Genomic DNA, 24,774 nt, shown 5'->3' on the forward strand with positions numbered 1-24,774 from the left:
CTATGACAGACGAATGACGGAGCATCGAAAAATACGCAAGAACCGGTATAAATAGCCCGTGTGACAGAAATCATGTTGACCAGCGTAATTATAGGCTAGCAAGAGTAACAAATTCTCTCGCATGACAGCGACAAGTTTAATAGCAAAGCAAGTTACCAGTCAGCTGATTCATTTCGCATAAAATAGCAACAACACCGTAACGAGACTATGGCCTACAAATCGCAACTATCAACTGATGAATTATCGTGCAAGAGGGCCTTTCTAACAAGAGGTGGAGAATTTTCTACAGACGGAGAGAAAGCTTTTACACAATTGCAAGGTTCAACAATTACACGAAATTTAAGATACATATCTCTGTGCGTAGTGCACAGAGAGGGACGTTTCCTAGCGTTAACATGGTCGCCTTTGTCACTTGTCGTTTAGCTTTTACAAGGACTGCCTTTAATTACGAACACGTTCTGTTCTGTTTTTATCTTTTTCTTTTTTTTTTTTTTTTTGTTTTCCTACGTTCCGTATCACGCGATGACATCAGCGAGTCGCTAATTCTTTCTGTCAGTTCGAACGAACGTTTCACACCCACGGCTACGATGAGATCAACCGACCAAAGTGGCGTTTTAATTACCGCGAATCGTGGGTGTTACACGCGGCTCGATTCCTCGGCACCCTGGTGCACGAGGAACCAGGACAGGCCTCTTTAATTATTTACTAGCCTGGCGAGAAGCTGGTTTAATCCGATCGCGCCTTTTTCTCTCACTCCAATTAACCTTTCTCGCGTACACGTTCCAAGAAACGTTCTTTACGATGTCATATCTTTGCATATATATGTATATACTCTGTCCATGGATCATAACCTAAATTATGACGAAGAATGATCCGACCGACGGACGCTTAGGAATTGTACGTGGAAGGTCTTTTGTGAATGAAAAACGCCTTCGAGGAAGCAACGATTTCTGGAGTTCATTATACCCGAAGCAGAGGATATATCTGCTGCAGCGATCTCACTCGGCGTCGGCCTTTGACTTCTTGCTGCCAGTGTGGTCGGCGGCCACGTTGCCAACTGTTGAATCCCTTTTACGTGCGACACTCTTGGAGATTTCCAAGTCTCGCTTGACAGAATCGTTGTCAGTCGGAAATTTTACCATGTTTTCGTTGAATTTAGATTCGTTGAAGTAGCCAACATTTGTCATATTACGGTAACAGTGTAAAGATATTGAAATCATTAAATAATATGTGCGTGATAAGACATGAGAAATTTATCCAGCAATCGACGTGTTGAAATTCCGAATACCAATGAAGATTATATCACAGTTTTCAAATGTAACTCTCAAACATGTTTGAACAACATAGTTGACACCACAACGGCAATAGCATTCAAACGATCCTAAGGGAAGTAGTAAATTCCTAAGTAAATTCTTCCTCATCTCGAGCGAGGACAACGATCTCCAAGATTTATTCAAATCCCCCAACATCAAACACCCAATTGGTGTCAACAAGTAGCCAGAAGCCAGACAAGGAACTGGTTTGCTTGCTCTGATTACTCTCGGGTCACTTTCATTGAGCTTCGACACGGTTCCACAACGGTTCGCCTCGAGAAATTCTTTTAAATTTATCAATGAATTCATCATCATCCTTCTCTTCCTTTTTTCTTCTCAATGTGCTAGAGAAGAGTAGAGAAACTCGAGGAGAGTCACACGTGTATCTTTCATTTTATCGTCGATCTATCGAACACAACTTTCCGTGTTAACTGCAATTGCCAACGAAAACATGTAGTTACGAGAGCAGCAACAACAACATTCCTAGAGTCACATTTTTCTTTTTCCCCACGTCACGTGTAACCGAAGTGCTAGAAAAGCGATACGTTTTCACAGGCAATTATTCACGCACGTCTTCTGGCCACATTGCGACTAAATGAATAATTCATAACGGAGCATTGTTAAAATGCCGCGACGGCAAATATTTACGATTAAAATTGATCGATATGAACGTAAACAGCAATGTAATGCGAGAAAAAGTCGCTGAGAAATATTTCTAAGGGAAAGGGGATTCGAACCTCGGTCACGCGCGTGGAAGACAGCCGCGCTAGTAACTTGCCCAACTTCGTTCTAATGCGTTTCAATCTTGTTCCATTTATTAGTCACACGGTTTGATTAGAAGAATGATCAAAGTATTTGGAATGAACTACTTTTCTAGAATTCCACTTTTAAGTAACGCACCTAACAAATGCAATGTACATTTTGCAAATTTAACGTATGAAGGACACGAATACTGTAAACAGTTTGTCTAAAGTAATATAATAATTAATTCGAAATTGAATTCTCAGTACGAAATACACAAGTATCATTGCCAACGCACAAATGCTGTTATTAATTTCATTTAATGACTAATTAATCTTCGGTATGTCGATGCTAAGGAAACCGGCTAACTGTAAGCATTACAACAAACGGTAATCGATCGATCCGTTGAACAGGAACGAGCAGTTCGTTTCCTCAACCTGTATTTAGCTGTGTTAATGATCGTCATTATCCGCAAGAAGCCAGGAGCAATAGACGCATTTATCCTATTCAAGGATCGAGCTATTGGCGACGATAATTGGCATACAGTGTGCTGATAAAAAATAAACGATGCAACATTCTTTTCGCAAAATAGCTGCAGGGACTGAGGCGTAACCTCGTGATTCTTCGTGTTAGTAATCATCGACGTAAAAGATTGGCTATTTATCCACGAATTCCACACGATTAGACGCGTCTGATTGCTTAATCGAGTTGCCGATAAAATCGCTGATTCTGAAAAAAATTGATTGTAAACTTCCATCATTGTTAGAGTATCAAGCATCCTCGTCTTGTCTGATCGTTGCTCCACGTACCGATATACACCGATAATAAAACAATAGAAGAATTGTTGCGCCTGTGCATTGAATAAAACAGGATAATACAGTCATCCAGCAACAGTTCATAAGCAACGGAGTGGAGAAAAACTAATTTTTGGAATTTTTGTCTGTTTGTCTGCTCGTTTGTACTCGCATCACGTAAAAACTACTGAACGGATCTTGATGAGGTTTTCTTTGTCGTATAGCTTAGTGTCCGCGAAAAAGAACAGAGTACATTTCATCTTCGACCGTTTCGTAGAAGCAGAGAAATAGTCTGGCATCTGAGTTATATGCGCTCTCGTATTGTTTACCATTTACGTTCTGCTTCTTCCGGAATCGAAGCTTTTTATAATTTAGTGTTTTTTCCTACGAGCAACAACTTAACTGTTATTATAAAAGATACTGGGAAGGTATTTCATATTCATAAAAATTCATCTGCTTAAAAATTGTTGCGTACATTAGCATTCCACGCGAACGAAGTTGCGTGCGAAGAGCAGTATACAGTACGAAGGTAAATGACTGTGCTATTTTTATTTGTCAAGAGAACAGCAAGCAGTCTAATGCAACTACTTCGATGTTATACGGCGAACAAAGGATCTTAACATCGATTATTGTTGTACAAATTCAATCAGGAATAATTAAATTACGATCATCGGTTCACATTTATCGATAAAACGAATCGCCGTGACGCGAGTAGAAACAGCTTGCTTTTGCTACGTATATTAACGTGGCTTGTCATTAAGCTGTCAATTCAAGAAGTTAATACGCCATCATTAATCTATCTATGGATAAAATCGCGTTCATAAAAGAATAACGAAGAATAAAATATGTTATGTAACAATTCTCTTTACAAGGTGATTTATTCCTCGCGCTTATCTTACATTCCTCAGCGTGTAATCAGTCGCAGCAGCACAAATGTGAGGATTCGCCTTTGACGATAACTCGGATGAACGTTGCATAACCTATCACAGTGAAAACACAAAATTGAACAAACCTAAGCGCCAATTTACTCGGTACACGTGTCAACTAAAATGTAGCATTGGCACTGACTCGTTGTAAGCGCGTTCGACGTTCTCAGTCAGGTAGGTCCGCAGCATCGAACGGAATTTATCGAGGCTTCTCGAACGAGAGGAATGAGAAACACGAGAGAACGACAAGGTAGCGCTGGATCACGATGCTATTTCCGGCCTGACCGCGTAAAAATCCCTAAAACTCACTTAACGCGATTAAGCCGTGCATTTCCGCGACCTCTCCAGCTTCATCTTCGTAAGAGCTTAATAAAATATTAAAGAAGAAACGGCAAGCAACACGTAGGCAGACGCGAGACAAAGAGAAAGAAGCATAAGCAAGGCAGGAAGAGTAGGAGGCGGAGGAGGATTGAAGCAAGGATAAACGCGTTAAGTCTGAGAAATTCGGTCGACCTTTGTACACGGCGAGACCGAGTGCACGGCTATTATGCACTCGAATCGCCGTGAACTCTAATCTCGTCCTGCCGGAACGGAAGAACGTAACTCCTACACTACTCGTCTCGCGTGACAAATATCAGCTCATCTCAGGATTGCACACGGTCCTTGCAACCTTCCTAACGACCCTTTCAACGCGCGAATTATGCATACGCCAGGTTGAAAATATCGTCGTGGCAGTCGAAAAGAAATATCTCCAACAAGTGGCTTTTTCCTTCCTGGTGTTTACTACTGACGACTAGTAACCTTGGTTTTTAGAAAATGTTGAATTATTTAGAATCTAGGTTGTCCTCGCGCTTGAAAGACAGCTTGTTCCTATCTAAGCATTTTCACCTGTTCGTTCCAATCCCTTTGTTACTTCTTCTTTTGTTAGTTCTCATCTAGGATCGGGTGTGCTACATATTACACGACGTTTCGATCGGTGTCCTCGAGAGAGAATTTTCGTGGGGATGCCGCAGCATTCGAATCACGAGCAATGATCTAGATAAAGAAGACGGAAGTGGAAGTGTCGCCGAGATAACGGCCTCGGAATGCCTACGCAATAATCTCGAGAATCTTGGGAATCACTCGCGGCAAGCGGAAGCGCCGATGAAGAATGACGAGCTTCGCACAAAAGAACGTTTTGCGTGCTCAACCACGCGTGTAACCACGTCTTGTATCTCGTGCGCAACATTTTCCCGATTAATTTCTTAGAAAATTGAACTATGTCCGTAGCCACGGGCGAAGAAACGCGGCAGATCACGGTGCAACACACAGTTTCAGCGAAACGATAAAATTGATAAAATTGATATTAAGACGAATCCGGTATATCGAGAGATTTGCCTCGAGGCACGCGGTGAAGACTAAACCGTTCGTTTGCGCAACTTTCTCCGCGATTGCTATACTTCCACGACGTGTGGATTAGCACGAGCGTGGAAACTACTCGAAAATTAGCACCTGACGTTATCCAGACTTCTAATCTCGATGTAATTTCTAGCTCGGACTTCGACGTCTGATGCTTCCCTTGCCAATGGTCAAGTATCATTATGTTATCTATACTTGAAACTTTGGTCGTTTATTAGCAACACGAAGAAATTGTATCTTTGGCCGGTGTGAAGAGGCTTGAACTCCTAGGAGTGGTTTTATTTGCGTACCACGCTACCTAAATTTAATAGAAATCAATTTAAATCTCTGTCAATAAGATTGAAAGGATGAAAGAACCAGGAGAGAATACAGGTTTCGCCTACTAAATTTTGGAATATTATCTTTGTTAATTATCGCAATTCGGCTATTTCAAGTTTCCTATTACCAGCTAAAATATTTAGGCTCGTTCGAGTGTTTTATGCTCCACGCTAAAATCTCATCGAAGCCGCCATCATTTCCTGTCCAATAATGAAACGTAAAGATTGCTTATCTAATAATAGAAACCTAGAAACCTGACACGAGAGGACTGGCGAACACGGAAAGATCAAAACCGAAGCGTTAGCGATGCCTGTAAATCGAGGATGCACTTCAAAGATCTTTGGAAATTCCCGCTGCATGGCAGAGACGTGCGCGCGCGCGCTCACGGGTAAGTGGATCTACTACATCACTGGTGAAACATCTTAACCGTATTCAAGGCGCGCGTGCACACACCCGCGATAAAGCTGTTCCAATATGCATTAGAATGCCGTTACACGCCAAGGTGAACGCGGCCGAATAATTTATTTCACCGTCACCGTGAGCTTGCGCGCGCGCGCGCGCGCGCGTTGCTACGATCCTCCGAGTCCTACACTTAGCATTTCCATTGCGTATCGTGTCATTTTCGTTGCCACGTTTCCTCCCATCCCGATGCATCTACCACGTAGCTGATGTTTTCCTTTTGTTTAACAAAAATAATTCCCACAGTGGAAGCAAGATGGCGGTCACAAGTTTCCTAACCTGACCTGTACCTAAAGTAACCAACCTAACCTATCTTTCGATCGCTCTATTCTCGTTGTTTCCCAATTAAAACGGATGCAAATCGGTACACGCGTTCCTGGAACGCTCATCCATCGGCTCTGTTTCCTTTTGCTACTCACCGCTATGAATCGTTCGTACTTCGGTCAGTCTGAAAATATACCTGGTTGTAAAACGTTCGATGAGGTCTTGGTTCGACATACATAGCACGTTACGGATGGTAATTTTAGCCGATCGTTTCGGAATCTCGTGGAATATGAATAGAAGTATTTCACCGCATTGCAATTCTCTTGGCTAATCCTATTACCATAGATTCTATGGCATAGAACGATTTGCTTAGAAGCCGACAGACAGTCGCGATCACTCTTCGCTGCACGACTACGATTTTCTAGTGACAGTCGAAGACGCACAACCGTTCGATCATGGCGCATTCCTCGCTTGGATGCCACGGAGATGGCTCTCCCTGGGTCGGCTGGCGTTCGTCAGCCTCGTAAATATCGCAATTCAAAGCCTGCCACACAGATTCCATCGCGGGGAGGTCGATGATACCCGCGGCAAGAGGCTCACGCAGTCCTCTATGCCTTCTAGTGGCAATTTAAAATCGCTTGACGAGCTAGTCGTTGACGACATTCGGGTCATGCCAGCGATAATCCCTGACTCGAGTGCTAGTCGATCCTTTGATCCGCTGTCTTTTTCACCAAGTTCGATGATTAACCGTGTACGTATCGGTTTCTGGTAGATTCAAAGGTCGAACTAAACATCATTTTCTATATTCCTCGGCAAAAGTTTCTACGAATTACAACAAAACAAAAGAACTCTGCTTTTGATCCACTAGCAAGATCGTTTGAGAGGTTATGTTCGATCCTTCGTATCAGGTCCAAGGTTGGCAATGGCACACACGTTCTTTGATGTATTACGATATTGATACACTTAAACTGAGAATAATCCGAGAGAGGATATTCTTGTAACATTGACTAATGTACATTGTGATAAATAAATAACTGTATCTTCCAAGTTATTTTTCTTGGACGTTTTCGCTGGTAGCCAGACAGATGGGTAAAATCGCGAAGGTCTCGCGGTTTTTGATCAAACAAACAAGTTTGTAACAAATGGCCTATACAGAGGATCGAAATGGGTCAAAAGTCGTACGCGTGTTGGGAAAACAGGCTTTAACTCAAGAATAAGTGCGATCTGCCGCGGTAAATCAAATTTACCTGTAAATCTGATTTTCGTGCGATGGTTTAAGAAAAGATTTTCCAGACGACCAATTCGGCCAGTTATACTTTAATTAAATGCCTTCGTGTTGGACAGCCTCGATCCACGTGTCGTACGTTTCATCGATCGCCACGCTCTGGATAAGCCTGAGACAAGTGGTGGGAAGGTGAAATTCGATAGACAACCAGGGAACATGTGTGTCTCTGGAAAAGTATGTTTACCGCCAAGCACGAAAGTCAGCCAGAAAATCTAATAACTGCGCAGATCAAATATCTCGGGCAAAGGAAAACGTAGTTTCGACCTAGAGGCAGTGTTCGCTCGACGAAAAAAATCTTCTTGATCAGCGGTTCTAGATTGGGTCAAGTTTAGGTTAGGTTTGAGTTCAGATCAAATTAGCTCGCGCTTTGCCATTTATTTATATTTGATGGTTAGATCTGAGCTCAGTTTCGCTTTAAATTAACCAAAATTGACAGAACGACAGACTGTCAGACCAAATGTTGGACGTGGATCAGATTTGAGTTTAGGTTAGGTTAGGATAACAAGATGTCAGCTTACGCGAAGTCTATATACTAACTAAGTCTACGTACTAACTAATTAATTTTTCCTTGGGTTTGAAATCGGATCAGGTAAAGTGAAGATGAAGATAGCGAGAGACTGTTAAAATCTCAGACAATGATCGAATTAAGTTTGAAATTAGAAATTCGATTCTTTCAGGTTTCAGCGAATAGAAATTAGAACGTCAAGCCATCCGTACCCTCCATAACCTCACTGGGCCCGGTCAAACGAGCAGTTTCAAACTTTCATGTTCAATTCCAATGAACAAAAGAAACAACGATGAATGTACAACTTTGAACAAAATTTTGAAACCGGTCGTTTGACCGGGTCTGGTAAGGTTAGTGCTGCGATGGGACTGACACGATATAGGAACGTGAATTGCTCGTCCATAATAGAGAGCTAAATTCGGATGTCAATTAAGCGAAGGTGACAAGTTGACAGAATATTACTGGTACGTTTCTATGTAAGACGGTCCATCTATTCTCGAATCCTTATGAGAACTTTACAAAACGGAACTCGGTGGCCCATCGGCGCTCGCACACCTCCGGGATGGAACCCAACCTCGGAAGAAGACTGCAGACCGAGCTGATATTTATTTGTCAAGGATAGAAAAGCAGCAGGAAGCCGTGGATAAGGAGCGAACCACAGGTTACCAAATAAATCTTCTCAACGGCGCAGGAAGTAGCGGCATCTAAAAGAGACCGGAAGTGGTACGTCATGGGCTGCCTCGTGCAACCAATCGAACGTTCCTCGTACAAGTGCTAACGATTAATCAATGGAAGAGCCAGAAGAAGAATGCTTTCAGGTCTGGCGACGAATCGAAGGGAAACTGTATCCCTCGGGACGGAGGTTGCAAAACTTGTCAACTCGATCGGATTTGCCAGGCGTTCTACGCCGATAGTCTTCGTCGTCTGGCGAAACAATTTGCTCGTATCGACTGGAAAACAGCACGGAAGAACGGATACGAAAGGGAAGAGGCTCGAGATACTGCAACTTAAATAGTCTCCGGGCTGGTTAATACCTCGATGAACGTTCTGCATTGCTCGTGCAGAGAATCAATTTGGCTTTTCATAACGTCGAGCAACGATAAGACACAAGTTTCTTCTCGTTTGCTGGATCGACGAGGGACGCTATAACGGTCGTCAAAAACTATCGGCAAAGTGTACTCCGACAGAGGAGGCTGGCAATGTCGAGTACGTTCGAATATCCGAAAATAACCAGTTACATTCGGGTCGAAAGAAGGATCATGAATAAGTAAGGCGAGTGTTATGTTCATCCACTATCAGACTTCGATTTTCTATGGAAATTTCACGTCGAGTATTAACGTATTTCGTAAAGTCTATATTTGTTTGACGAGTTTCTTACAGATTTAGGTTACATCGTGGCATTAATCGTTAGACCTACGAGTCGATCGAAATAAAACCAGCGATGCTACGTTGCTTGCTAGGGTTTCGTGTGCGTAGACAGGATCCAGATTTAGGCAAATCAATAATTTGCAGCTACTTCTTTTCTTATTCGTCTTTTTGCTCTTTTAATATCGTGTAGTTTAAAGTCCTGCCTTCTATTATATAACTGGTGGCTGCGATTAAAACGTAATTAAGACGTAACCATCCCGCAAATGCAGTGGCTAGTTATCGATTACACAGGTGATAAAATTCTTCTGAGAACAGAATCACGTCGTTTTTCTCTCTTTTACATCGTGCAATTTTTCCAATTAGTCCGCGCTGATATTCTGCGAGGAGGCAGAAAAATCAGCGAAATATTAAGAATTGCAACAAGATCGCCAGATCCACTAAGTTTCACTTAGAGCAACGTAGTTTTACTTTGCCGGAATTTATCGAGGAATTCGTCGATACTCTACCACGAATTTCTGGTATCTTACGAAGCAACGTAATTGCACGTCGCTGGTAACCAGCTATAATTTGCCGAAAGAAATGCTCTTTGGCCAGTAACAGCGGATATCTCTACTTATAAATATAAAACAATATTTTTCCAATTGCCTCGCATTTTACATCTGACAATTTTTATCCAAAATATCACACGCTCGGTTAAGTTATCGTTTAGGAAATAAGTCGGTCAGAGCGGTCGAAATTAGCGGTCGGAATAATCGGCAGTCGATTAATTGGATGATTCGAGGACTCGATTTGCGGGTGAGTGACGTGAAGAAAGGGCAAGATCAACGGAATACTCTCTCTCTCTCTTTCTGTCTCTCTGCAGCCCCCGAAGAGTTTACATTTTAAATACCGCGGGAAATTCTCAGCATACACCGAGATTATTCGCTGGGAAGGGAAAATCGCGATTTATGCTTTCTTTGCCCGCTACGTTTCTTTTATTCGTCGCCTTTTTCTTATTCCGCTTCTCCTTTCGGACCACAGAAGAAGGAAAAAATCTGCTCATGCATATTGCACGGGCGAACGAATCGGCGAAGGATTTAATTACTCCACCGTAGCGCGATTATAGTCGGCGGATCCTTGAATATTTCGTACATTCCGCAAGATTATTCTTTCACCAGGGGGAATGTCCTTCCGCCGCTTAATTTAGCCAGAACCAGGTTTGCCCTACCGAGGTCAACCCGGTCACTATGGGCAACGAGTATTGTTCGAATATCCACGTTGTTCCCACTTATTTCTCTCGACTGATCCGAGAAATAATCCACGAGGCAAATGACCTATACCGAAGCCTAAAGGAATTGTTGCAGGTTTAACTTTGAACCTGCTACAGTTCCAGCTAAGGGCATCTGCGATTATTAAACAGACGCTAGATATTTTTGGTAAAATGAAACTTTTATTCAGGCAGACACATACTTCTTTAACGTTAGAACTACCACACCAGTGAAATTGTCTGGTTTTACAATTCTATTTTAAAATTCCTACTTCGTGTTATATTTTTTACCGCAATGGTGTAATGACCTTCGCAACGATAACTAAAAGAATATTTATTTTGTTTTTCATGTATTCAAGCTGAAAATAATTCTGTATCTACTTATACCAATAGCAGTGAAAATGACTGGCACTTGTCAAAGTGTACAGGAGTCCTGTAATCTGTTTATCGAGCCCCAATTAGCGAGTTTCCTCGTTTTTTACAACTTGCCATATATTTTTCAAATTTTTACCGCGTATCATTCAATACGAGGATGTCAGTTATCAGGAAAATTCCGGATCGACCGCTGGATCGCTAGATGCTAACGCTGGAAATACCACAGCAGTGAAAATGACTGGTTCTACGATTTTATTTTAAAATTCCTACTTCGTGTTATATTTTTTACCGCAATGATGTAATGACCTTCGCAACGATAACTAAAAGAATAATATAACGAATTTTATTTTGTTTTTTATGTATTCAATAGCAGTGAAAATGACCGGCACTTGTCAAAGTGTACAGGAGTCCTGTAATCTGTTTATCGAGCCCCAATTAGCGAGTTTCCTCGTTTTCTACAACTTGCCATATGCTTTTCAAATTTTTACCGCGTATCATTCGATACGAGGATGTGAGTTATCAGGAAAATTCCGGATCGACCGCTGGATCGCTAGATGCTAACGCTGGAAATACCACAGCAGTGAAACTAACTGGTTCTACGATTTTACAAATGTGTCAACCCTCGTTCAGGGAACCCAAATGGATTAATAATAGCAAAAATGTACCACGTAACATGGAATTGCTTCCGTAAGAAAGAATAAATCAATAAATATACAAATATTCTACTATTACGTATTTTTTAAACCAGTCATTTTCACTGGTTTTGGTAGAAATAGCTTCGTGTCGACTATCGGTAGGTCTGTTAGTCACAGAGGTTTGCGGTCCTAGCGTGAAACTTGATCCAACCGAATCCCACGACTGTCGACTGTTTTAAATCTATCGAGTAACGTAGAAAACACGTTACTAAGCAGAACCACGAACATTTGTACGTCTTTGAAAAAGCCTGAGAGACAAGTTAAAACACGACGCGGCTCTAAACTCGGCCCACGTCGCACACCTCGTTAGCGGAAGAAGCTTACGCTTACGCCGGGTCAGAAAGGTTCTAACACGAGCTGCAGGCCTAATCTTCCTACAGTTAGTCAAATCATTCGATGTGAGATTCGATCGATTTGAAACTGAACTCGCAACGCAAGCTAACTTCCGTCAGTTTTGATAACGCGGAACACGAGAGGCCAAGATATTATTTTCAACTATCGTCGATCAGAAACGACGCCAGCTGGATCGTTAAATCGCCTGGCGTTTATAAATGGACAGAAAAGTGGCCAAGAGCTGGCAGATTTTTCACTGGTATTTACAAAATTTACGAGCTAATAAAAACGATCATTCGACGTTAATTATTCCAGGGGGCGGGTAACCCAGATTTCACGGCTTCGTCCATCGGATTCGCCAGAATTGCGCCAGAGGTGAGAGGAAAATCGTGAGCAGAGGGGAGAAGGAAAAACACCGGCAAGACTTAAATAGAAAGAAAGAGAGAGAGAGAGAGAGAGAGAAACATGGAAAAATCTGCTCGTATGGCGTAAAAAAATGTTCTCGTGTGGCGTTTATGCGAATAACTGCGACCAATTTGTGACCACCGGTTTATGGCCGGCCAAGTATGCGGCTGACGTAAAATCGTCCACGTTTTATTTTACCGAAAGAAACTACGCTGAGTTAAATCGGCGACGGTTTTCAGAAAATTGAAAATAACAGAAAATTTTCGTATCTTTTGTCATCGCCATCTAATGACAAAATCGATGAATATCAGTCGGCTATGAACTCGTTAGCGCGTCCCACGAAAGTCACTCGATCGATTCCCAGTCGATTTTCCTTTGCTCAAATTGCTGGAAAATTGCAGAACCCGCTGCAACAATGCGTAGGCTGGTACAACAATGTAAAGAAATACAAATACATAGTCGACTGTAATATCTGCCATCTTCCTCGACGAAGCTTTTAATAAATCTTGCTAAGGGAGATTCTGGGAACAAGGCGCGCCGATTGTTTTACCGAAAGCGAACGCCCCGACAACAGCAGGCAACAGGCCGCCCCGTGGCAAATGAAAAACCGATGCCTGGCCGGCACGTGACGAAGGGTGAACGTCGATCACGTAAAAGAAGGAAACTGGCCGCGACAAATCGAATTATCCCGGGCACGGGGGCGATGGTTGGAAGGAAGAAGGCATAAACAAAGCCGATCGTTAACGCCGGTTATGGAAGTTCCCGGTTTGCCAGCCATTAGACTCGTTGCAGTTCCTCAACTTCGCTCTGCTTTATCGCGCAATCGTAAACGTATTAATAAATAATAAGGAAGCTTCCGCCTGGATTAACGTTACGACCTCGTCTTACACGTTAGCTTAGCTTTTTATCCCCTTCCGTCTTTTCTCCTTTCTTTTTTCTTTTTTTTTTTTTTTTCGTGTTCTGTCGCGTTCGCAAGCAGCTTTGCGAACAGTCGAGGTATCAGGCGTCGTTAAACGTGGCGATAAAGAATTACGCAAGAACGTCGGTTCGCGGACATGGTTTTCGCTTGGACTCGAGGCTGTTTGCTGCTTACACGAGTTTGATCGAAGCGGCAAACGACGAATTGTCCCTGCGCTCGTGTTCGATCTGATGAAGGGAGTTGCGAATCTTTGGAGAAGTAACGAGAACGCGGAACGTATGACGCGCGGAGAGCAAATTAGAAAGGACGCGAGTTGCGAAGCAAAGAAGAGTATATCGTCCTGGTATTTCGTAAACTTTGCTGTTAGAGCTGCTCTTACCGCCAACATGAAAAATGTGGCTTTCGTTGAATAGCCAGGCTACCGTACGGCACACGAATGGCGAATTAGTGGGCACGGAGTGGAAGTGGAAGCAAAGGAGAAGAGAGAAGGAAGAAAAAAAAGGGAACTGAATGTAGGAAGAAAGGAAGAATAGGAAGAAAGAGGAGGGAAAAAGGGGGAAAAGAAAAAAATGAAACGAAGAAAGGAAGAGACTGAAGAGACAGAAGAAGAAATGGGAATTGCAAGAAGAAAGGAAAGGTACCGGAGTGCATAAATTACGTGCTGTTTGAAACACTTATTCATACTTTATGTTTCTACGTTGCTACGCGATTATGTCAAATAGAACATATTATTTTAGGATTCTTCGTACATGAGACAAATTTCAGTTAGAACAACAATTGGCGTGCTTCGTCGTTCAAATGTTAAATGGTTTTCCCCCTCTTTTCTTCTCTTTTTTTTTCTTGCCTTGTCGTTTTTTCTCTGTTTCTTCGAGTTGATCGTTCGTAAAACTTGGTTGAAAGGTATTAAAGATGAAACGGTCGAAGGGGGTGACCGTCGATCGAAGCTGGAAGCTGCGTCGTGTCAACGAGAATTTACGACGTCCGTTAATGGAACGATCTCGCAGTTTGATTTCAATGGGCTTGGAATACGAACGGACACGGGATTGAAGTCCTTTTCATTCGGAAATAATGACAAGGTGTCATCAATATTCGCTATCAACTACCGCAGTTCGATATATCTCTTTCGATCTGACGAGCTGCACGATTACGCTTTGCGTATCCTTCCAACGATATAAAAATCATTATAGCGATTTGCAACCAACTCTGTATGATCGAATCCGAACGTAGAGATTGCAATAGAGTTTCAACAGTATCTCAATCTCAATGAGATTGTAGGAAAAATTTTGAAATGTCTCTGACAAGTGTTGGGAGTCTACGTTCGAGTTACTGAATTTTGCAATATTTTATTTCATTGTTAACATTCTTGGAGATGGACAAATTTTAAATCTGACTTAGATCAGGCCTACAAACTTTCGCAAACATTGGAAGATTTCATCCAAATCTAGAGATTGCAACAGAGTTTCAACAGAACCCCAACGTGATTGAGATTGTAGGAAAAAGTTTGAAATGTCTCTGACAAGTGTTGGGAGTCTATGTTCGAGTTACTGAATTTTGGAATATTTTATTTCATTGTTAACATTCTTGGAGATTGGCAAATTTTAAATCTGACTTAGATCAGGCCTACAAACTTTCGCAAACATTGGAAGATTTCATCCAAACCTACAGATTACAGGAGAATTCCAACAGAATCTCAATCTGAATGAGATTCTACCAAAAAGTTTGAAATGTCTCTGACAAGTGTTGGGAGTCTACGTTCGAGTTACTGAATTTTGGAATATTTTATTTCATTGTTAACATTCTTGGAGATGGACAAATTTTAAATCTAACTTAGATCAGGCCTACAAACTTTCGCAAACATTGGAAGATTTCATCCAAACCTAGAGATTGCAACAGAGTTTCAACAGAACCCCAACGTGATTGAGATTGTAGGAGAAAGTTTGAAATGCCTCTGACAAGTGTTGGGAGTCTATGTTCGAGTTACTGAATTTTGGAATATTTTATTTCATTGTTAACATTCTTGGAGATTGGCAAATTTTAAATCTGACTTAGATCAGGCCTACAAACTTTCGCAAACATTGAAAGATTTCATCCAAACCTACAGATTACAGGAGAATTCCAACAGAATCTCAATCTGAATGAGATTCTACCAAAAAGTTTGAAATGTCTCTGACAAGTGTTGGGAGTCTACGTTCGAGTTACTGAATTTTGGAATATTTTATTTCATTGTTAACATTCTTGGAGATGGACAAATTTTAAATCTGACTTAGATCAAGCCTACAAACTTTCGCAAACATTGAAAGATTTCATCCAAACCTAGAGTTTCAGCAGAACCCCAACATGATTGAGACTGTAGGAGAAAGTTTGAAACCTCTCTGACAAGTGTTGGAAGTATACGCTTGAATTACTGAACTCATGAGTCATTACCATCTAATGACAAAATCCGCAATCACTTAGTTACCAACCCAATAGTAAACTTGTGTTGTGCTCCTGAGTGTGAAACTTCGAATATGAATGTTACGCTTGTCGTACTGCTTTTTCGCCCATTCAATGTACGTTTAGACAACGTGCAACTGCTCCCTTATTGGTGCAAGCTCTTCGATTTTGATGGGAATCGCGCGGATTATATCTAAGCTTCTTTGTGGCGCGTCGAAGGAGTAAACACTCGAGATCAAGAGAATGGGTAGAAGAAGAATGCGCATCGACGTAATTTAAAAAAGGAATTCTCGGTATCTTTTCGCGGTAATTTATCAAGTAACTGGTAAAAATGTTCATTGTTTTGAAAGTATCGACTGTACGCATACAAAAATACCAAAAAAAGAATGATGAATAATTTGTAGAAATACAAAGCTTTCTGTATTATATACAAGTATATAATGTTCATTGGCCTGAAAGTATTGACTGTACGCGTACAAAAATACCAAAAAGAAACAATTTATAGGAAAACAAAGTTTCTTAGTATTACTACAAGTATTTAATACTCATTGTTCTGAAAGTATTGACTGTACGCATACAAAAATACCAAAAAAAGAGAAAAAAACAATTTATAGGAACACAAAGTTTCTTACTATTACTAAAAGTATTTAATACTTATTGTTCTGAAAGTATTGACTGTACGCATACAAAAATACCAAAAAAAAAAGAGAAAAACAATTTATAGGAACACAAAGTTTCTTACTATTACTATAAGTATTTAATACTCATTGTTCTGAAAGTATTGACTGTACGCATACAAAAATACCAAAAAAAGAGAAAAAAACAATTTATAGGAACACAAAGTTTCTTACTATTACTATAAATATTTAATACTTATTGTTCCGAAAGTATTGACTGTACGCGTACAAAAATACCAAAGAGAAACAATTTGTAGGAACACAAAGTTTCTTAGTATTATATATAAATATTTAATGTTCATTAGCCTGAAAGTATTGACTATACGCGTACAAAAATACCAAAAAGGAACAATATATAGAAACACAAAGTTTCTTAGTATAATATACTGTTAACTATATATAAGTATCATAGAGACCTCTGAAAGGACGAGTGAAACAAGTGCTACTTCCAATGATGAGAAAACCAGGAGATAAATGCTTAAATTACAGACAGATTAGCAGTAGATGAAGACAGATATCGCACGCAGTGTACAAGATGCGTCAAGAGAGGGAAAAGTTTTGTGCAAATAATGGAACCATTGCTAGAAACAACAACAATAAATATACGTCAACGTAAATATATGGCGAAGATAAGATTTTGATAAACGTCAAGGTCTAGCGAATAGAATATAAAAACGCAGCATATCTCGCATATCTCTCGTTTTGTTTAATTAATTCTTTGGTCAGAAACTGCAATAATAACTATACATACGGCAATGCCCTAGAAATCATGATACGATCGATAAGGCAATAATTCTACGTGAACAAAATATATGTTTATAAATATTGATGTTCTATAAATATTGTATTGCATTAATAAATATTAATATTTGTAAAGATTTAACCTATATTTTCCATTTATTTATTCATTTATAAATCCTTAATACGTCGTCTTGTCTTCGATGGAATCCAATTTGAAAATTCCTCTGATATATATCAACTTAGCTGATTGCAAACTGAATATGAATGAACAAAAAGCAGATTATTCAGCGCGCAAATGATAAGTAAAGAGCGTGGAATGCAATTTTTCTGTTTGTGACCTGGTTTCCCGGAAAGTAAAATTTGAACATGTTATATTAAGTATTTGATAAATGAAAATATTGCTTCCTTGCAAATGGCGCGTCCCGCGAGCAAACTTTATTCTACGTTTTCCATTTTTAGTTTCGCGGCTAAAATAACTTCTTGTCGATTACCTGCTCCCGTCTAGTTCGGACATAGGCAAAACAATATGTATGTGTTTCACACAGAAATACGAACAAGTACACATTTAGATATATCGCAAGTAGCTGATATCACAATTTTAATTTATACAATTTATACAATTATAAAGAATTTGGAGGATAAGTAACGTTTACAAAACGCCGTAGTCGACACTGATTAAAAATGGTCACAATGACGATTAAAAGTCGTCACGATGGCGATTAAAAACTGACGACGAAAAAATGACGATAAGATTGTGTAAATGCTGCGAGCGTTCGACTACGCCATTATTTTAAACGTTACTACTCTAAATTCCGTAGCTACGTCACTTACTTAAAAATATCTGAATGTGTACCACACGTATTTTTCAGTGAAGCACATACGTACAGCTATTTTCTTTTTTTTTTTTTTTTTAGCTTTGGTCAGTTTTAACTTGGTTGTCGGGTACCGTTTTCTTAAAATATTTATTTAGTCGAATCTTTCTCTTCTACTTTAATTTTTCTTCACACCGAGACGAAACCTACAGGTAAGTACGTTATACGTAATAAGGAAAAAGGTAGACACATTCCTTTCCTGAATTCAGCGATTTAACGACGCGGTATGCACGTTCTTTTCGCATTTCTACCTATATCTCCCGCCATTTTGCTTTTCCTTCCTTTTTTTCTTCGATATTCCTACATAACCTACAACACTCTGCCGAGACGAATCGATCGAAACCTGCAAAGTTTGAATCGGTTGAAACGTTTTTAAGTTACACAAACGTAAGCACAGACAGAGACATCTACATACGTACATACATACATAGGTTAAAACCAAACACGATAGCCTTTCCTCTTCTCCTAGCACAGTCGGCTAAAAAATTGTATTGTACGTTTTCGACTTGGTTTTTGACGTAGGATCGCCTGTTTGCCGACGCTGCAATGATCGCTAGGGCAGGCTGCGTTTAAAAGAGAAGCCGACAGTGAAAGAAGCGATGCAATATACGCCGCGCACTAGCGATGTCATGTAGCAGGCGTCACGACGAATGAAAATCGTGACGAACGCACGATGCTACCTCGCGGAAGAAGAACGCGCATTGTTTTACATTGCTCAAAGCACAGAAACGTGTAGAAAACTGTGCCACGTCTCTAATATGCGTGTCTATGGAACGACGCTTCGTGGACGTATGTCTTCGAACTTAAGGGATACGATGACTGGAATCTGGCGGCGAATAATGCCGAATGAAGGACTATTTCTTCGAATTATTCGATAATGGAAAATGTCGAGTCACTGGCCAAAGCGTTATCGATCGAGTTTATAGTATTAGGTTATCCCGAAAGTTGCTTTCGTTTTAGAAGAAAATAATAGATGCAACGTTTTTCGTTTCGCATTATTTTATCGAATTATGATCGATTCTGTAATAATAGAACAAAAAATAATATGAAACTATTATTTCCTTGTAAAACAAAAGCAACTTTCGCGATAATCTGATATAATTGTATTAGCTGAAGTATAAATTTAGGGGCTGAATTCGAGATATTGAGGTTAGCCGAGTGCCGTATTATCCAAAGTGCTTTGAATTTTAATCTGACTTCATTCTTTTCAAACAATTTTAACACAAACAGTGTGAAAGCGTAAATAGTCTATTGTGGGAGCTGTTGATCGAACTTTCGACCAATTAAATAATTAAGAAACCTAAATACGTGTATAATGTAACATTGTCAAAATATTTTCTATCGTTTTATCGTACGATTTACCAAAATATAATAAAATCCTTTCCGTATTATCCGAATTTTTGAATAATATTCCCGCGATCGCGTCATTTAGGATAATCGAGATTCTATTGTACTCGCAATTGACTCGAGAAACTTTACTTTTCGGTCCTTGGTTATCGATAGGTTTTTGGTTACTGGTATCAATTACGCCTATTTTATCAACACTGACTTACCAACCACCAGTCATGGTAATGGTATAATGGCATAATAGTATAATATTGTAATAGTACAATAACTCGCCGTGATAAGCAGTCGCGAAATTCTGACGCCAGATAAGATGGCGTGAGAGCAGCGAGAGCCAACAGCTAAACAATCTCGGCAATTCGAGATGTGTTGTCTTTAGAGTGAGTGAAAGATACCTTATCATATTCGTACGGATATGTAGAAAAGACGGTATGCATGAGCACTAACAATCATTTATCACAATGCTCGCAGAATCACAATTACGATTGTCATGTAACTTCATTCGCGGCCGTGATCGTTATTCTCGATCTTGACTGAATTATTTTTCATGAAACAGTTCGACGTAGCTCGCGTGAAACGTAGATTTAAAGTTACAACGTTACGGTCCCCTCTTATGGCGTAAATTTTACTTCGTTTCGTATTAAAAGTAGAAAATAATCCAATTTTCTCTCTTTTAACTTATATCGGCATTTCAAACAGTAAAACGTTAATTCTTCCTCCCGATTTCAGAATCGTAATACATATTCATCCGATATCGTTAACATAAAATATACGGTTTATGCGATGCATGCAAAGAACAATTATCCAGTCTATTCTTCATTGAAAAACCACCGTGATTGAGATCGTACGTGATCTAATTATTCATGTCACAAACAGCAATTCACGCCATCTTCATAGTAATACAAATTAGAGCTATTAGGTTGTGCTGAACATAAAAAAGATCCAGGGACCAAAGAAAAAAAAAGAGAAAAGACAAAACGTAATCCGCTACGACGTGTCTCGTTAATTTGTCGCACGATGTCGCAGTGTTAAATTGACTTGTTACCTCTAAGACAGAACTGAAGTCAAAATGGTCAGAGTTAATATACGGCTTTACTACTTTTCGTAGATGCAATCGATTCTTACGAGCATACAGATTACGACGTTTAAATGAGTCATTGCTCGGAATGACATTCATCGGAATACACATCTGCTGTAACCATAACCTTATACGGTCTCAGATAGCGAATAGATTAGCGTAGATGATAATACGATTAAAAAGTCTCTTAGAAAAAGGACAATAAGGAAAAACAGTGGATAGAATAAAATACTTTATCTGAATTTCCAAGAATTTCCAACCTTATTACTTACTAATTAATTTCTACCAACTACGTTATCTACTTTAACGCATTAAAACATAGTCAGCTACTTGACTGTTATAAACAAACATACCTGCGTAACAATAACGTCTGGCACACCACGGTGTCCAAATATTCGCGAGCCACTCTACGCGCAACTCTTAATTCACTGCTTTCCTAAAGTTTTTATTGTACAATCCTCTGCAAACTGCTTTTCCCTATTTTAACCCGACCACGCAGTTACATACCACGCTTAAACTACGTAACTGCATAATTACTGTACCACCATAATCAATCGACTGCCTGTTAACCTAACTCTGTCCCGTTTCCTCCGGAATTAGGCTGCCCTGACACCCACGAATGGGCGCTAAAGCCGCCAGTTACTTTAGACAGTCTCCGCCGCGCGGAGCAACGTAAAAACGCCAAACAGGACAGCATGAAAATTCGGTTGCTCATCTAGGAACAGCGGCGCGGTTGCGAATCCTTTTCACCTAACGATAATTTATGCCGTGGACGATCGACCAGCTAGTACGAGACGGAGTGTACAGAGGGCGAGTGTGTGCACTGGCTGAAAAGAGACACAACTGTACATACGCCCTGTACGCGGCAAGCAACGGTCTGCGCGATTGTTTCATCCCGAAAATGATATTCACGGGCCGCCACGCAGCCAGCTCGTAAAAGGACTCATTTCTTTCCCTCTGTTTCCTCCCTATGCCTTTCTCTCTCCCTTGTTCTACCATCCACGCGTTTAACCCGCTGCCTCGTCCTTTTCTCTCGCTGTCGTATTTTTTAGCAAGAGCAACAGCGTAGGGTTTACCCTGAAAATACATCGCGGCCCCTAGCATCATGCAATTAAACGTGAGTACGTTGGAGCCGCGGCACAAGTGGTGGGGATGCTAGTGGAAAGAAGAACACCGATAGGGCAGATGGGCGAGGAGTGGGGGGCAGTTGGCGGGTAGAGAAAAATCTATCGTCAGGGTGAACGACGCTAAACAGTGGACGCTTTGTCGATGACAAGTGCGAATCTCCGGTGGCTTATAAAAGTCGTGGAAATCATCATCATCTGCCTTCCGTTCGCTTTGAGCCTTACATTAATCAAAGACGTCCGCTACCCGCTCTTTTCGTGTATGTCGTCATTTTCATATAACGAACCCCCTTTTCAGCGCACACCAGAGATATTTCTATTAAGTTTCGCGCGATTCTCCGCCAGCCTTTGTCCCCTTTCGTAACGCAAGTTAACACAATTTCCAGCGAATCTTCCTTCGAGATGGAGGTTCGAGCTTCGATTTTTCTTTCCATTTAATTCGTGGTTCGGGTGAGCGTTCATTTGACTCAGCTTAATTCGTAATTTTATTTACTAAGGACCAAGCAATGGTTCGTCGTATTGTTAAAAATATCTCGATTTCTCCACATCTTTTGCAATTTCTAGAATCTGGTTGGGGGAGGGGGGGGGGGGGGTGCGCGACGAGGAAGGTATCGGGCGAAGTTTTTGGAATTCTTTCGCTGAGTCGCAAGGTCAAGACGTAGATTCGATAATGTAGGTCGATCGAAAAGAATATGGCAAACGAAGCGTCGTGTTGATACAACGATCGCCTGAACTGGGTTAAGCTGTACGCTAAGTTTAAGGTCTAGGTTACCTTTAAATTAGTTTCACGTGGATCGAATGCTATTTACGGGTGGGTTAAGTTAATACGATTTCTCGTGAGCAACAGTTTCAAATACGCCACGTTTAACTCAGGTTTGATATATCGTAAATCTCAGGTTCGAGCTATGCCTGGAATAAGCTGCGATAGACACAACAACTACGAATTTCAATTTAATCTGACATCGACCCGGTTAATTTTATCTTCGGTTTTAAGTCGCCTGAATTTCACTCCACGCTAAATCTGAAGGTCTGTCACAGTTATATCTGCGTCGTAAATTCATTTTGAATAGAATTTAATCGAATCGTGTTAGGTCGGCGAGATAAAATTCCTGGTGCAACCCTTCGTGGAAACGTTTCACGCGATTTTTCGTCGCGTTAGGGAACAAACGGCCGCGCAATCGATACCGACGACGCCTTCGAGTGCTCTTCATTAATGCATAATGCGAGGAGGCGCACGATACGATTTCGAGAACGAACGTAAGTGAGATTTTCGCTCTGGAGCTAACCCTGACGTTGGAACAACCAAATCCGACAACAGTTTTTTCCACCGTTCAACCAGATTCCATTGAAAATTCATTTCGGGTCGGATCCAACCGGTCTCCACACATTTATTATGCAACATAAAAATATCACATCGAATGATCGTCCTCATCGATGGACAGCTGATATTTATACACGTAAAACTGTTTCACATTATGCAAACAAAATTGTCAAATATGGGACACATGCATAATACGTAAGATGGAGTGGAATTTGGTCGATATAATTTTAGTTATATTATTGAAACTTTTTATATTAATTAGAACATTACTGATTCAACTTGATTTATAATTCGGTATTATGTGACGCGATGAATATTTAAATTTATTTCATTAGCGTTAAACTTCGATTGACTTATTGATTACCGACTCGTAATTTATTTATGTCAATCATATTTCAATATAATCCTTTCTTCAACATTCCTTATAATATTATATAATAATGCAGTCGAATACATTAATAGCAGTTCCCTTCACTACACAGCTTAAAATTCTCCTTTCGAGGATTTAATGAACGATTTACAAATAAATATGACGAAATCGAATATTTTCTACTCGAACGAATATTTTCTATTAGAAAAAGAAGCGGACTCTGAAGAAGGTATTCCCTTCGACGATTTACTAATATCGAGCTTTGCAAAAATGTTTCCATGAATTTAATAGACAATTAGATTCTAACAAAATGAATCCGACGAACTCTAATATTTTTTATTCGAAACGTATATTAAGATACCCTGAAAATGTTGATCAAATTTCTAGCTGCAATTTTCGTTTTCGTAAAATGTATTCATTACAAAAATATAAATTCCCCATACAAGTATGCAATTTCTAAACAAAAGATGAAAACCTGACTTATCGACAGACTGCGGATTTTTATGCGTTCGTACAACATTTGAGAACGCGCATAATATGAAACAAATATATACAATATTCTGAGCGTAATGTTTCCTGTAATATCTGGCCGGTAAAGTAATTTCCCACAAAAGTCCTACTTTTTTTTTTCTTAATTATATCCTCAAACATATGAATTTACACGAAAATCCGCAGCCTATTCATCGATATTCCTCTGGCTGAAAATCTTTTATTCCATTGGTAACATTAATTTCGCTATTTAAACAGAAATTCAACGCAAATACCTAGATTCGTCGGTAAGAGATCGCGACACAGAGTGAGGTTAGGTTCAACAGGTGCATAAATCAGCAAAGATTCGTGGTAGTTACCTCTGTTCCATGGATGATAAGGTCTTCTCTGCCTCTGGCCGAGGTTCGACTGTGCCAGTGCCAGCAAGAGCAAAAGAACCACGAGAAATCTCCTCGCCGGAAGTCCCATTTCACTCTCCACTATCGTTTACTAGCGTCTCATTTGCCGCGGACGATCTTCAACCGATTTTCCTCCGTTCTTCCCTCGATTGGCTCTCTTCGCACAGGGCACAGGGCGGGATGATTTCATCAACTGAATTCAATTTTCCCGATTAACCGATCAGTTCTCTCGAGGATTAAGCCTGAACGACACCTTCTTCGAGGTTTTAGGGTTACGAAGTATTTGGTATTTAGAGTGTCTGTCAAATCGCAAGTCTGGTATCGTTTAGATCTTTCGATCGCGTTGAACGTTTCGTTTTAAGCGGCTGGTGTTCGACAAGTGACTCGCGGAATCTGTTAATAATCGTTCGCTACAGAGCAACTGCCCTACAAACGCAACAACTTGGAAATAACCTGCACTTTTTTTTGCACTGGACGAATACAATTTGGTAGCGTCAAAATTGTAATATTTCGATTAATCAATCATCGAGTAACGGATATTGTTGCCCGTCTGGCTATGACCCGACGTTGATGAGCTTTCTAT

At 40.4% G+C, this 24,774-nt stretch overlaps 1 protein-coding gene across 28 annotated transcripts in view; it reads right to left on the reverse strand.

Annotated features, from left to right (window-relative positions):
* LOC126874402 (basement membrane-specific heparan sulfate proteoglycan core protein-like) overlaps positions 1–24,774 on the reverse strand; it is a 196,933-nt gene that overhangs the window by 69,568 nt on the left and 102,591 nt on the right. For 8 of the 28 annotated variants that reach the window (XM_050636408.1, XM_050636407.1, XM_050636409.1 and 5 more), the window contains exon 2: positions 24,153–24,384. The exons of the other annotated variants lie outside the window; for them this stretch is intronic. In XM_050636408.1, the coding sequence (XP_050492365.1) occupies positions 24,153–24,261 (109 nt within the window). In that variant the 5' untranslated portion in view covers positions 24,262–24,384. The remainder of the gene's footprint in view (positions 1–24,152; positions 24,385–24,774) is intronic. 28 annotated transcript variants of the gene reach the window in all.

Source organism: Bombus huntii, chromosome 16, assembly GCF_024542735.1.
Source record: "Bombus huntii isolate Logan2020A chromosome 16, iyBomHunt1.1, whole genome shotgun sequence".
Classification (NCBI taxonomy): Eukaryota; Metazoa; Arthropoda; class Insecta; order Hymenoptera; family Apidae; genus Bombus; species Bombus huntii.